The sequence below is a fragment of the Pteropus alecto genome, unplaced genomic scaffold, assembly GCF_000325575.1.
Source record: "Pteropus alecto unplaced genomic scaffold, ASM32557v1 scaffold53, whole genome shotgun sequence".
NCBI classification, from domain to species: domain Eukaryota; kingdom Metazoa; phylum Chordata; class Mammalia; order Chiroptera; family Pteropodidae; genus Pteropus; species Pteropus alecto.
The window spans coordinates 1,475,529-1,488,583 of record NW_006434366.1 but is presented as its reverse complement, the minus strand read 5'-3'; the positions used below and the strand labels follow the sequence as shown (position 1 = coordinate 1,488,583).

The window sequence follows — 13,055 nt, the reverse complement described above, 5'->3', positions numbered from 1 at the left end:
AGGGGAGCTCACCCCAGGCATGCTGTGGAGCTGCCCTGGGCTCTTTCTTCCTGCTGGGCCTGCAGGTGGAAAGCACCTCCCAGACCACACGAATGGAGAGATGACCTATCTCTCAGAGTGGGACCCTATGCTGGGCTGTGTCACTTGGATCTCCCTGGGACATAGAGCTCAACTCAGGGCCCACCCCAGAAGACAGGCAACTGGAGCCGGTCCAGGGAAATATAAAGTACCCGGGATAGAAGGAACGAGGGTTGTTGCATTCCAGAGGCTCATTTGGGACTGGGGGACAGGCTTGGCTGGTAGCTGGGCCAGCCCGTATAGTTCTAGAATTCTGCCTTCATCTCCCCAGAAACTCTCTAGCCCATTTCCTCACCCTGTCCAGGGAGGATATTTAGATAGGCAGGGAAAGGGGTGGGGGAGGGGCAGTGCAGGGACAGTATGAGTAAAGGGGTGGCAGTAGGAGTCAGCAGGGGCTGGGGACCCAGAGGCCTGAAGGTACATGCCAGGTCGATGGGCTGCAGAGGCCTCGAGTGCTGGCACCAGGGGTCAACAGAAGTGTGTCGTGGGGGGTCATTGGGTAGAAGTGGGACAGGAACAAAGCCGGCAGATGCAGCCCCAGGCTCCAAGGGGTAGCAGAGCTGCAGGCAGAAGTGGGAGTCCGACCTAGGTCCAGCTGGCCCCAGAGCTCTGTTCTTGAACGTGGAATTGGGCGTACGCATTTGCCGAGGGTCCGCTGCACACAGGCCTGCTGCCTGGGGAGCTGGCTGTGGCTGTGCCCTCTCAGTGGCGTCCCTGTGTCTCGGCTCCCCTGTTGTCACTTCCAGGGCCCAGGCTGAGGTGCCGGAGACAAAGACAGGATGGCTAGGGAGGGACTGCCCAGAGAGGGGGGTGGGGCTATCGCTGGCAGACCCCAGAACACCAAGGCTGGCTGCCCAGGAATGAAAACCGAGGGCCTTGGATCCCAAGAGTGGGAGTCTAGCAGGGCGAGCGGAGGCAGGAACCGGGCCATGACTGCTGCAGAATCGGGCCGTGCTAAACCATTGCAGGAGCAGCAATGATGTCGGTTCCGTGCTGTCCTCGGCTGGCCCGTGGGGACCGCCAGTCTCTCATTTAATAGATCAGGCAGCGGTTCGGAGATGGGATGACTCATAGCAGTGTCCCTGCTTCCAAGCCCTTGTGCCACCTGTCAGACCCCTGGCGTGTGACCTTGCCACCTGGAGACTCCCTCTCTCGGCAACCCCCATCCCTAGCCCAGTCACCATGCCAGGCTGCAAGGGCCACCCTAGGCCCAGCGGGGAGGGACTTCGGGGCTCTCTGAGGAGAGTTGTCAGCAGGCCACATGGTCCAGCCTCAGATCTGGGGCGGCTGCTGCCGTGGACCGTCCTGGGAATGACCTTGACAGGGGCGGCAGGTACCGCGACTCCATCCCCTGCCCTGAGAAGCCAGGCAGCTGCGCCCCCTGCTGGCACACGTGGGCCGGGGCGTGCTCGGCCAAGGCTTCATGCACTCAGCCTGTCTGGCTGAGACTGTGGGCACCACACACCCAGGGGCGCAGTCCAAGGTCAGGAGAGGGTGTGTTTTTAATGTCCCGAAACCTGAGCAGGAGGGTGGGGCATCTGGCTTTGCCACTCACAGTCACGTGTCCTTGGCATGTCTTCTGTTTCTGAGCCTCAGGTCGCCCCACCGTGGGCACTGGGCTCCAGGCTCCTTGAATTCCCAGTGACCCCCTCCAGGCTCTGAACCCTCCTTGACCTCTGTCTCCATCTGGGGGTCTCTGTCCTGAGGCATGGCCCGGGAGCAGCGTGGCCTGGCGCCTCCTGGGGGCCCCCGCCCCTCGCTGGCCGTACCGCCTGCCCGCTGATCGCCACTACTCTGTGGGGAGCGGCAACTTCACCACAAATTATTCTGTTCTCAGAGAAGGACAGAAAGAAAAGAGAAGCCGGGAGGGCTGGGGCGGGAGGAGAGATGGGGGAGCTGGCTTTGCGTGGTGCTTTAACCCTTGGACTGCCAGGGGCTGGGTGGGCAGGGGCTCCGGAAGCCCCCGGTCCCCCACTTCCTCCCCCATCAGATGTGGAGGCGTTATCTCCCCACGTCTCCCTGTCACTACCGACCTTATCTCTCCCGCCTGTCTGTCTCTCATCAGCTGCCCCTCCCATTCCCTTATCTCCTCATCACCTCCTCTCTGTCTCCCCACATCCCTCCGCTTCTGCACTGCCTGATGGCACAGGCTGGTGGCAGGAACTCGGTCATGGCAGCCAGGCCTGTGACCCCTTGTGGAGAATCCAGCTTGGGGCGTGGACCTTCTGGGGTCACCTGGATGGACCCAGTCAGGCTCAGAGCCATGCAAGGGTATACGATGCATACACACACACGCACACACACACGCGCGCCCCCAAGACCCCAGCCACGAATGAAGACACCCTCAGAAATCTGCTTCTACAACTCACATAAAAGCCCCCAGGCTTTGTCTAGGGGTCCCTAACCCCACCCCGCCCCCAACATACAGGCCTGTGCACAGATGATGTGTGTTGAGCCATAACACACATGCGCACACACACACAGATGCAGACTACCAGATTTACACCCCCACATGCGTGTACACACGGGCCCACCCCCGAGGAGGAGGGAGGGGCAGATTCGCTCCCCCACGTGCCTTTTCTTTTCTGGTCCCCGCTCTCACATGCTGTGCCCTGAATGGCAGAGGAGCCCCTGGGGGTGCTCAGAGCTCCCGCTACAGTTTCTGCAAATGCCCTGGGGCAATGCCAGCAGAAAGGGATGCGGATGCCTGAGCCCATGTGAACGGGTGACGTGCGCGTGTGATGCACATGTGGGTATGTAGGTGTGTGTACACACGCGGGTGTGAGACCATCTTTGTGTCGATGTGTGTGCGTGCTGTGTGCTTACTGGCTCCATCTCCCCACTACACTCTGCCGCGTACTCGGCCCACACTTCCCCTCTGCTACTCTCAGCCACTGTGAGCTAGTCAGGGGGTTGCTGCTTATGGCCCCTCGAGGAGGAGCCCTGAGTCCTAGAGAAGGCAGTGACAACCCCATCCTCCCAACCACAACCGATACGCGCTGTGGAGCTCATGACCATGCCCTTCCTCCAAGTCCATGAGAGCACGGAACCCAGATCCCAGACCTCCGTGCTTTCAGTGGCCGAAACCAGGAGCGGGGTAGGGGTGAGGACCGAGCTGCACCGCACACAGAGAAAGCGCAGGGGCTGTGGCGTGGGAATCCGCAGCCACCCTGGCCTGACCCCTGGCTTCTGCTTCCTTCCAGATCTACAAGGACAACCGGAATCTGTTTGAGATACAGGAGAACGAGCCTCAGAAGTTGGTGGAGAAGGTGGCAGGGGACATCGAGAGCCTGCTGGACAGGAAGGTGCAGGCTCTGAAGGTAGGTGCAATGGCCAGGATTCAGGGAAGACCTGGCAAAGTAGCCTTGCGCTGTGAGGGTGATAGCCTATCCTGCCACAAACGCACGGCCCTCCTGGCCCTCTGAATTCAGGCTGGGCCGCCATTGGCAGGGCTGTGCCCTCGTGGACTCTGGGCAGCTGGGTAGGAACAGGATGGTTTTTCTGGAGTAGGCTATGTGAGGGGTGACCTGGGATCTTGGGAACCCTGTGCGGGTGTGATGGTGGGGCCCAGGCAGGCTCCACCTCTCCCTCCTGTTGGGCTTGGGTCCTCCATTCCTCTGCTGTCTATGAGTGTGCCCTGGGTGAGCACCTGGCCAGGGTGGTGACCTGTTGATGGCTGAGAGGATGGACCGCAGGCTGTGAGGGGGAGGGAGTGTGAAGGGACCCTGAAAGCCCCACGGACAAAGCTGTGGCCGTGTGATGCTAGGGAGCCCTTGCTCTGCCCATGACTTTGAATGTTCCTCTGTCCGCCGTTGGACCTCGGTCTCGCCCTCTATACTCAGAGAGGTTATGCCTGTCGGCTCCAAGTCACTGCGGTTCTGTGAGGTGACAGAACCTGCTGGGCTCCCCTGACTGGCTCTACAAAGCCAGCTGAGCCCTGGTACTCTACCTGCACCATCCCCCGGGGAGAGCATCTGCGGAGGGGCCTGTGGAGCTGCGGTGTCCTGGGCAGGTTGTGCGGTAAACGTGGGAGGAGGTCCAAGCTGCCTCCAGATCAGAGACACAACCGTGGCTACCCCAGCCTGTGTCAAAGGGATGAGTCAAATTAAAAGGAATGAAGTACTTTACATGCAACAAAGTGGATGAACTTGAAAACATTACATTAAGAAAGAAGCAGTCACAAAAGATCACCTATTGTGTGATCCCATTTCTATGAAATGTCCAGAATAGGCAAAGCCATAGAAATGGAAAGTGCATTAGTGGTTGCCTAAGGCTGGAAGGGGGGGAATAGGGAGTGTCTGCTAATGGATCCAGGGTTACCTTTTGGGGTGATGAAAATATTCTAAAATTAGATTGTGGTAATGGTTGCACAACTCCGAATAGGTTAAAAAACCACTGAATTGTGTACTTTATGTGGGTGAATTTTATGGTATGTAAATTATATCTCGATAAAGCTATTTAAAAAAAAAAACAGATGAGCGAGTCCACATAAGCCACGCCCAGGCTCAGGCCAGGGTCCTGGCGGGGTCAAGTCAGGGCAGCCATGCAGACCAAACCCCCACCACAGCCAGACCCCGGGAGAGAATGGGAACCCCCCTCCCTAGCACCTGGGCCCTGCTGTCCCCCTGGGGTCCCCTGCCTGCCTAGTAGGACCTGGGATCATGCAATGGAGAGAGGTTGGCATCCTGGGACCAGAGGCCCAAAGGAGGTGGACCCTGAGGCCTCCCGCCCACTGTGGACCCAGAGAACCCAAAGCTGGGTCTGGCCAGACCTTCGGAACTCTTAGTCACAGGTTGGGGACAGGTGGGGAAATGAACTGTCATAGGGAGAAAGCAAAGCCAAGCTTTCGGCCAGAGTAGCTGTCCCCGTCGGTCCAGCAGAGTCTCCCTGATTGTGGGAAACATCTGTTTGCTCCCCGCCACCCCTCCCCGCCAGCCAGCACATCACGTCCCGCCTCCTTACTTTTCCTCGAACTGGGCATGATCTGGACACGCTTCCCTCCTTTTCTCTTGTTTTTTGTCCCTTTGTCTCTCCCTCCCCGCTTTATCCTAGACCCCCATTTGCCCACTACTTCCTTGTTTTGCTGCCCGCGCCCCTCCCCCCGCGCGCCCAGTTCACAAAGTATAAGCTGCCAGCCCTGAACTTGTATCAGAGCCGTCTGATAAACTTGAGAAGGAGCACCCTTCAGACCTTTAGGCCTACTACCCACCAGCTTCAGTCACCTCAGCGGAGGGAGGGAGGTGCTGAGTGGTGGCAGTGACAGATACCCAGCCTGCCCTCCACACCTGGAGCTCAGGACCCAGCCCCTGCCCATCCCCTCCAAGCCCTGCAGAGCTGGGGCCCCTCCCCAGGCCTCTTTCCTCACTCCTGGAAGAATAATCAACCCTGACAGCTTGGGAGGCAGGGAAACCCAAGGCCTGGGGTCCTGATCCCAACCCGGTCCCCGTACCACATGCCGGACCGTGCCCCATGAGGCAGGGCAGGTGTCAGCCTCCTTTCTACTACGTCCGCAGCCAGCCCATGGCCTGGTACACAGTTGGTGCTAAATACACATTATTCTCAACGGAAGAATGATGGAAAAAGACACGCAATGATCGGGCACTGACCACGTGCTGAGTCTGCCACACGGCAACCCCGTGAGGGGGGCCCACTTCCCAGACGGGACACTGAGACTCAGGCCATGAATCAGGCCAGGATGTAGCAGGGCTAGGATTTGAATCCAGGTCGCTCGGACCCTAAGCTGGGCCCTTGAGTCCCCATTTATTCCCGAGGTGAGCACGGAGCCCACAGCCCTCCCTCCCCAGCACTCTCCTGGCCAGTGAAGGCCCCCGCTCCAGGCTGCCGCGCCCCCCGCTCCAGGCTGCAAGATGCTCCTGCCTGTGTCCCCAGGGGAAAGGGAGGACCATCCTCCTCCCAGCCTGGTCCTAATTGTTCAAGATGAGCTTTGGTCTTAATTATGTTTTAAATTTGCTTTTAATCAAGCCTTAGCCCTTTTCTCCTTTCCCACATTTGTTTGCAGCCTGAGTGCATATGGAGGGAGGGACATCGAGGGTCTGGGCCCCCCACCTCCCACTCCCATAGTTCCTCACTCCCTGGACCCCATCCAGTAATCCAATTTAAATCCTCTTGCTCTGGTCTGGAATTCTAATTGGGGGCTTGCAAAGAGGGAACTGAGCAGTGCAGGACAAAGTTCCTTGTCTCACCTAATCAGGTCCTATCAGATGTTTGTAACGAGTTTCTCCAAGCTGCACAGGGCAGTTTATGGGGTCGAGAGTCAGGCAGGAGCAGACCAAGTCAGGGGCTTTGTCACACAGGCAACCAGCATCCTGGGCCAGGATGGATGGGGGCTTCAGGTTTGCAGACATGAAGAGGGCCTCTCTCGGAACTTCTAATACCCAGGGAGATGGGTCCTCCGGGCCTGCACTGTCAGGGTCTTGGGTCTTAGGAAGGGGAAGAAGGTGACTATGGTCTTACAGCAGACTGGAGGCAGTTGGACCCAAATCAGGACTCTCCTGTCCTCCCTGACACACGGCCCCTCTCTCAAAGGTCATCTCTTCATGGTTGTCCTTCCTCCATCTGTTCATCAGCATTCACTAGTGGCCTACTGTGTGCAGGGTGGTGCTGGGTGCAGGGTGCCCTCATGGAGCTCTCATTCTAGCCCCATCCCAGGCCTCAGTTTCCCGCTCTGTAAAATAGGGACACGAAACTCTCTCTGCCCCATGCTTCTGGTTTCACGGCTTCAGGAGCCATCGTTTATAAAGGCCACCACGAAAACAGTGTCCCTGAAGATCATGCCACCTTCAGCACCATCCCTGGCACCTCTGCTGCATGGCCCAGAGGAGAGGCCATGGGAAGAGGCTCTGCCGTGGATGAGGAGTGACCCCATCGCGAGGCATTCCAGCCTCCTCTCAAGGACAAGGACAAGGACTTTGTGGCTCCATGGGCTTAGTTCTCAGAGAATGGGAAGCACAGGGCCGGAGCAGCTAAGCCAGAGCAGGTTCTTGAGGGACATCAGTAGTGGTGAGAACTCTGCTTTCGGGGAGAGCCTTTCACCTCCGACCTCAGAGAAACTGGAGGCCGTGGAGAGGCCTGGGTGGGGATCCAGGACTTAGGGCCTCGGCCCCTGAGCTCCGCCCTTCCTCCCATGCCCAAGTTCTCCGTGCTCCTCCTCCGGCTCTCGCGGGGGCCAGGACCTCCGCAGATGCTGTGCCTTTGTACCTTGGCCTTCGTGCAGTGTCTGTAACCCTGCTTGCACCGTGGAGTCATCTGAGGAGTGTTTAAACCGTGATGCCCAGGCCCCACTCCAGACTGGGAAAGTCAAGTTTTGTAGGGGTGGGGCTGGGCTTCCATACTCTTCACTGCTCCACAGGTGATTCTGTGCAGATTCAGAGCTCAGGATGTTTCCCCTGAAATGGCAGAAATAATTCCTTCCCATGATTACTGGCCTCTGAGTGCCTGCCGCGTGCCTGGCCTCAGATGAGCCAGAACATTCCAGGTCTCCCCAAATCCTCCCTACAAGCAAAGGGTTACTCCTCTTATCCCCATTTTCCATTTAAGGAAACTGAGCCCCAAAGAGGATAAGCCACTGGCCCCAGGTCCCACAGCAAAACCAGGCTTTAGACCCAGGCAGTTGGCTCCAGACCCCACACAATGCCCCCAGCACTGCCCTCCTCTGTGCTACCACTAGTGGCCACATGGAATTTGCTGTCCACAGGGAGACGGGGTTCTGGTCTCCTCTGACAAGGCTTGCTCTGGGATGGCCTAGTGATCTTGGGCAAGTCCCTGCCCCCACAGTTTCTTCCTTGGGCAGTGGAAACAAGACACTGAGCACTCCCTCCCAGGCCACCCCCACAAGGCCCAGATGGATGGGACAGGGGGTGCAGTTGTGACCCTGGTTCTTTCTTGGGGCTCCAGTGGGCAGTGTTCCCACCATCAGTGGCCTCTCTAGGGAGCAAGCATCGTTTAAAGAATAAAATTAAAAACCTTTCTACACATAGCCGCCCTGCTTTTGTGGTTAATGGCCGCTTAACCCAATTAAGCTGATGCATTCATTGTTGGCAGTGTGACCTGTCTGTTCAGGAACTGGGCTGTGGGCTGAGCGTTCAGAGGAGCAGGAGGAACGAGCCAGGGGCTTGGGCCGGGGGGCAGACACCCCTGGTCAGGAGGGAGAACACCCCAGGTGTCTCGGCGTCGGCACTGTTGACATTCTGAGCAGGTTGCGGGAGCCGCCCTGTGCCCCGTAGGATGTAGCAGCATCTCGCTAGATGCCAGTAGCACACCACTGCCCCGAATGTCCCCTGGGGTCAAAGTCCCCCCTGGTTGAGAACCACTGGTCTAGTGGGACAGAGAGATGCAGCCATGGTGAATAGAAGTCCCACAAGCAGGGGACATCAGGGTCCTCAGAGGCATGACGGGATGGGGCGGCCCCAGCAGGAGGAAGATTCCTTCAGTTCAAGAGGGTGATAGCAAGCTTGGGGCTGCCTGGAGGAGGCAGCAAGGATTTAGGGGGAAAGTTAAATAGCGAGGCGGCTGGAGACCAGTTCAGAACGGGGTCCACCGACGCGTTCATCGGTGGGGGTTGGACAAGCAGTTTAGCCCTGGGAGGACAAGATCATGGCTGTCACTGCCAAGGCCTGGCCCACAGTAAGAGCCTCTGAAACATTTATAGAACAGGTGCCGGAACTGTGGCTCTGGGTTCTCGCTCTCAAAGGCACAGTAATGGTGGACAGACAGGCAGAGGATTCTGCACCATTGGCCGCCGCCGCCCACCCTTCTCTGGGCAATTAAAAGGTGTGTACATGGGGCTGGCGGTGGCTTCTGCCTCCCCTCCATTAGGAACATTGAGAGATCTTGACCCTTCCACTTTTCCGCTCTTGAAAGGAGCCGCCAACACGTGGAGCCAGTTAGGCGCTCGCGTGGGCCCCCAGGGCCCCAGCAGCCTTTTCTCCCCGATTGCAGCTTTTATCACTGATTATTCCCCCCTCACCCAAACATCGTCGCTGCTTCCGGGCAAGGTGCCACTGCCACCCAGAAGAGCCGACTGGGGCCCCCAGGGGAGGGGGCGGGAGGAGTGTGGAATTAGTGAGTGGACATCTGTTGAATGCCTATTGTGTGGGAGCTCTTGGGACCTCCGCCTGCAGAGAGGGGCCTGCGAGTAAACAAGGGGTGGCAGGCGCGAGGAACAGACCGGGCAGCACGTGGTGGTAGAGGACAGCCACTCCTGGACAGGGTCAGAGGGAGCTCTTTGGAGGGGAGCTGCCGTCCATGCTCCATGCACAGGAAGGTCCTGGGGATCAGCATGAGCCTGGGCAAAGCCAGCCTGCTCCTAGCAACTGTGTGGGGACGGCCGAACCCAGAGACTCCTCGAAGTCCTCCGGGCTGAGCTGGCAGGGCAGGGAGCTGGCCTTCCTGGGAACCAAGAGGGAGACAGTGCAGGTGGGGCGTGCGGGGGCAGGGCAGGAAGACCCTGGAGGAGGACACATTACTCCCTCCTCTTCACCCACCTGCCTCAGCAGGTGGTGGTCAGACAAGGGCTTGGCTCGGCCAGTCGGGCCTCAGGAAAGGCCAGGCCGTGAGTTTCGGGCTGGGCTCCCCTGGCCCCCGGGATTGTGCCCTTGGAGCAGGCCCCTCTCCTGGCCCCTCCTCCAAGGTGCAGGGGCCCCAGGATGGGTCAGAGAGCTGTGGTGGTTCCTCAGCATCCACTAGCCAAAGGAAAGGTCTAGGGGCCTGGGGTGTGATGTCCCTGAGGCCCACAGAGCCTGGTGGGTCAACCTTACACCCACCAACCCGCCGTTGAGTTCTCCCCGGTGACTGAAGGTCAGAGGGAGAGGGATGAATGCGGCCACATGTCCAGCCAGGAAGCTCAGCATCCTGCTTGCCCTAACCAGCATCAGCCACCTCCTGTGGGGACACCTTGGCCGAGGCACCTCAGGCCCAGGTCTCACCCCAAGAGGACGCATCTGAGCCTCTCCTGCCTGATGGCCCCGCTCACGATGCCAGGCGCGTCCCCTGGGGGTGCCATTCAGTCTCCCCATCCTTCATGTGCTCACTCAGTCATCCAGCAAACCTCTTCACTGCCCCCAGCGTGGCCCTAGGCATGGAGCCAGTCTGCTCACTGCCAGGCAGAATTCCCATTTTACAGATGAGGAAACAGGCTCAGAAACAATGCCAGCCCCGACCACTGCCGGGCTGAGAGGAATCACGACCCCCCGTGCTTACCCTGGCGCCCAAGCCCATGTGCCTGCCTGGCCCTCCCAGAGCTCCCACGGGTTGGGAGGAGGCAGAGTGTGCCGGCTGGGACAAAGCGGAAGCCCGGGTGGGAGAGGGGAAGGTGGCGGGTGCCAGGAGGGGGCAGAGCATCAGCGAGGGACCGCAGGCAGGACCTCGACTGGAGGACAATGGGGACAGCTGGAGAAGGTGGCTGGCTGGCTTAAAGAGGACTACAAATGCCAGCAGGAACCATCGCCCTGAGTTCCCTGCCCACCACAGGAGAGGAAATCTAGGGCATAGGGGGTGGGGTTGGCCAAATGCAGAAAACGAATCCTGGGCCCAAAGGAGACACAGCAGACTACGCTCCCCAGAGAAGCCCGCGCCCAGGCAGGATCCTCTCCTGCTTTTGCCTGCCTCCCCGGGGGCCCCAGCCAGCAGTGGGGGGGCAGGTGCTAGGAGGCGGAGTAAAAGGGCCTGCAGGTGCCAGAGGGACAAACCAGTCTAATTTAGGATCAGAGAAGCGAGAGATTTAATTGAATTTTAATAGTGTCTGGCCCTTTGTTCTGAAATCCTCGTGCATGAGGGTTAGGGGAGGGTGGGGTGTATCGAAGGCAGGACAAGCCAGCAGCCCGGCCAGTCCCTATCTTCCAGGACCACAGATTTTGAGGATACAGACTATAAGCTGTGGGGTCCCACTGTGCAGAACAGCTGACATGGGAGGGGCGAGTCTAAGAAGACAGCCTGGAGGAAGTGGTATTTGAACTGAGCCTTGGAAGGCAGGTAGAATTTCCAAAGGTGGAGCAAAGGAAGAAGGAAGGCACGGAGAGTGAGCATAAGCGACGCGTCGCGAGCGGGAAGGGGAGCCTGGCAGTGCAGCCTGTGCGTCACCGTTTTCACCCAATGGCAGAAAGAATGGGGAGGAGACACAGGCAGGGGGCAGGGCTCGCCGCCTGAGTTCTGAGGCAGGAGCTGCACATCTGGAAGGATGGCTCCCCGTCAGGGCAGGCAGCCTGAGGAGCCGCCAGTCATCTCCCTCGCCTCATTCTCTGTGGCTTAAAATACACAGCGAGCGATGCCTCTGCGGTAGCAGCGAGCACCCGGAGAAGCGAGGCCATAGGATGCTGGTGGGAAGGCGCGGAGCCGACCCAGCCTCAAGGTATTCGGGTAGCGACGAGGCCCCCTGAGGCCCCTCAAGGATCTCTCAGCTGTCTCCTCCAGGCTCACACCTGAAGGCTGACCAGCCCAAGGCACCGTGGTGACCCGGACAGGGGCCCCCGAGGTATTCCTGGAGGAGGCCAGTTGACCCTGGCTCGTCGTGGGGTACCAGGTGCCTCAGGTGCCCTTTGCTTCCTTCAGCCTGTTTTCTGAGCGCTGAGCACCAGTGTGTACAAGCCCTGTACTACAGCTCCAGGTGCAGGGGCCTCAGGAATAGATCTGGGGGGCCCCTCCTTCAAGGAGTGCAATCTGCTCAAAGTGGCAGTGATGTGACCCATGCCACAAAGTGTGGCCTTATCACCCGCCAGGTAAGGTAACTGACCAGGCCTAGAGGATCCCCAGGGGGAGTGGGGGGAGCGGTGAGAGGCAGAAGTTGCTGAAGATTTAGCCAGGCAGAGAGGGAGATGGGCCCAGGCAGAGGGCGCAGCAAGGCAGAAGGCCAGAGGCAGAGAGATTGTGTGCGCGTCTGCCTGAGTGTCTGCGTGTCTGCACATGTGTGTGACGAAGCGTGTTGCCCGCTGGCCTGGCTGCAGCACACGTGCACACAGGTGCACTGGGAGGTAGGCTTGAAGCAGAGGCATGCCTAGGCCACTCCCAGTGCAGATACTGTGTACCTTGGGGTCTAGATGAGACCCCACCTGGTGACCACAGTGTACACAGTCTCGACCCTCGCTGCCCCCCAAAAGAACCTCTGGGCACGGATGAGTCCCCTCAGAAAGATGCAACATGGCACATGGTGCACGTGACCAGGCCCAAAGTAGGAAGATGGCCAAGAATTAGGGGTCTCCCCGTCTGCTGTGCTGCGGCCCCCCCAACCCCGTACTTGGCAAATCTCACATTCTCTGGGCCTCAGTTTCCCTACCTGTACTGTGGGAACAAGTGCAGCCTCACAGATCTGTCATCAGAGTTTATGCCCAGGCCTTGGTGACACCAATTCAGGAAGGAGTGCTCGTGAGGTGTCACACGGGTGGGCCCCGTGGTCAAGACTGCCCTGTGACCCTTTAGCTCCACCCAGCATGTGGACCAACCCTGGGCTGTAGGACCTCATGTCAGCCCTCCCCACTCTGGACACCTTGTCAAGGGCCCACCCCCAGTCCCACCTCCGTGGGCCACACTGTCCAGGATGCTTGATGCTTCCTGCCTCCTGGCACAGGCGCTGGGGCCCTCGTTTGGGAGGCCGGTCACGGCTGTCGGGCCCTTTGTTCCAGCCTTCCTGTGTTTGCCCACTCTGTGCCTCGGCAAATGGGAATCACAGCATGTTTGCTGTGTCAACACCAGCTGGAACCCAGTTATCGAGATAGCTGAGGGTGTGAGGCCCCGTCCGCCAGCCACCCGGGCGCCTGGGGGTCTTGTCCCTCCGTGGGCGTTTGGAGTGGGTTGGCAAGTGGGCAGCTCCCTACCTATGACCCGGCCACTCACCCACAGGACTGCCAGGCCAATGCTAGGCAGGGGTCTGGAACCAGCAAGGACAGCCCCAGGCAGGGAGGAGGGCTCGGGAAGGGCCAGCACAGCCTCCCCTTGGCACAGCTTCAAGAACTTCCTGGCAGAAGCAG

General features: G+C 59.2%; 1 protein-coding gene across 1 annotated transcript in view; it reads left to right on the top strand.

The window, feature by feature from the left end:
• CACNA2D2 (calcium voltage-gated channel auxiliary subunit alpha2delta 2) overlaps positions 1 to 13,055 on the top strand; it is a 149,047-nt gene that overhangs the window by 81,718 nt on the left and 54,274 nt on the right. Inside the window, 1 exon segment of the mRNA XM_015587162.1 lies at positions 3,282 to 3,398. Within this exon segment, the coding sequence (XP_015442648.1) occupies positions 3,282 to 3,398 (117 nt within the window).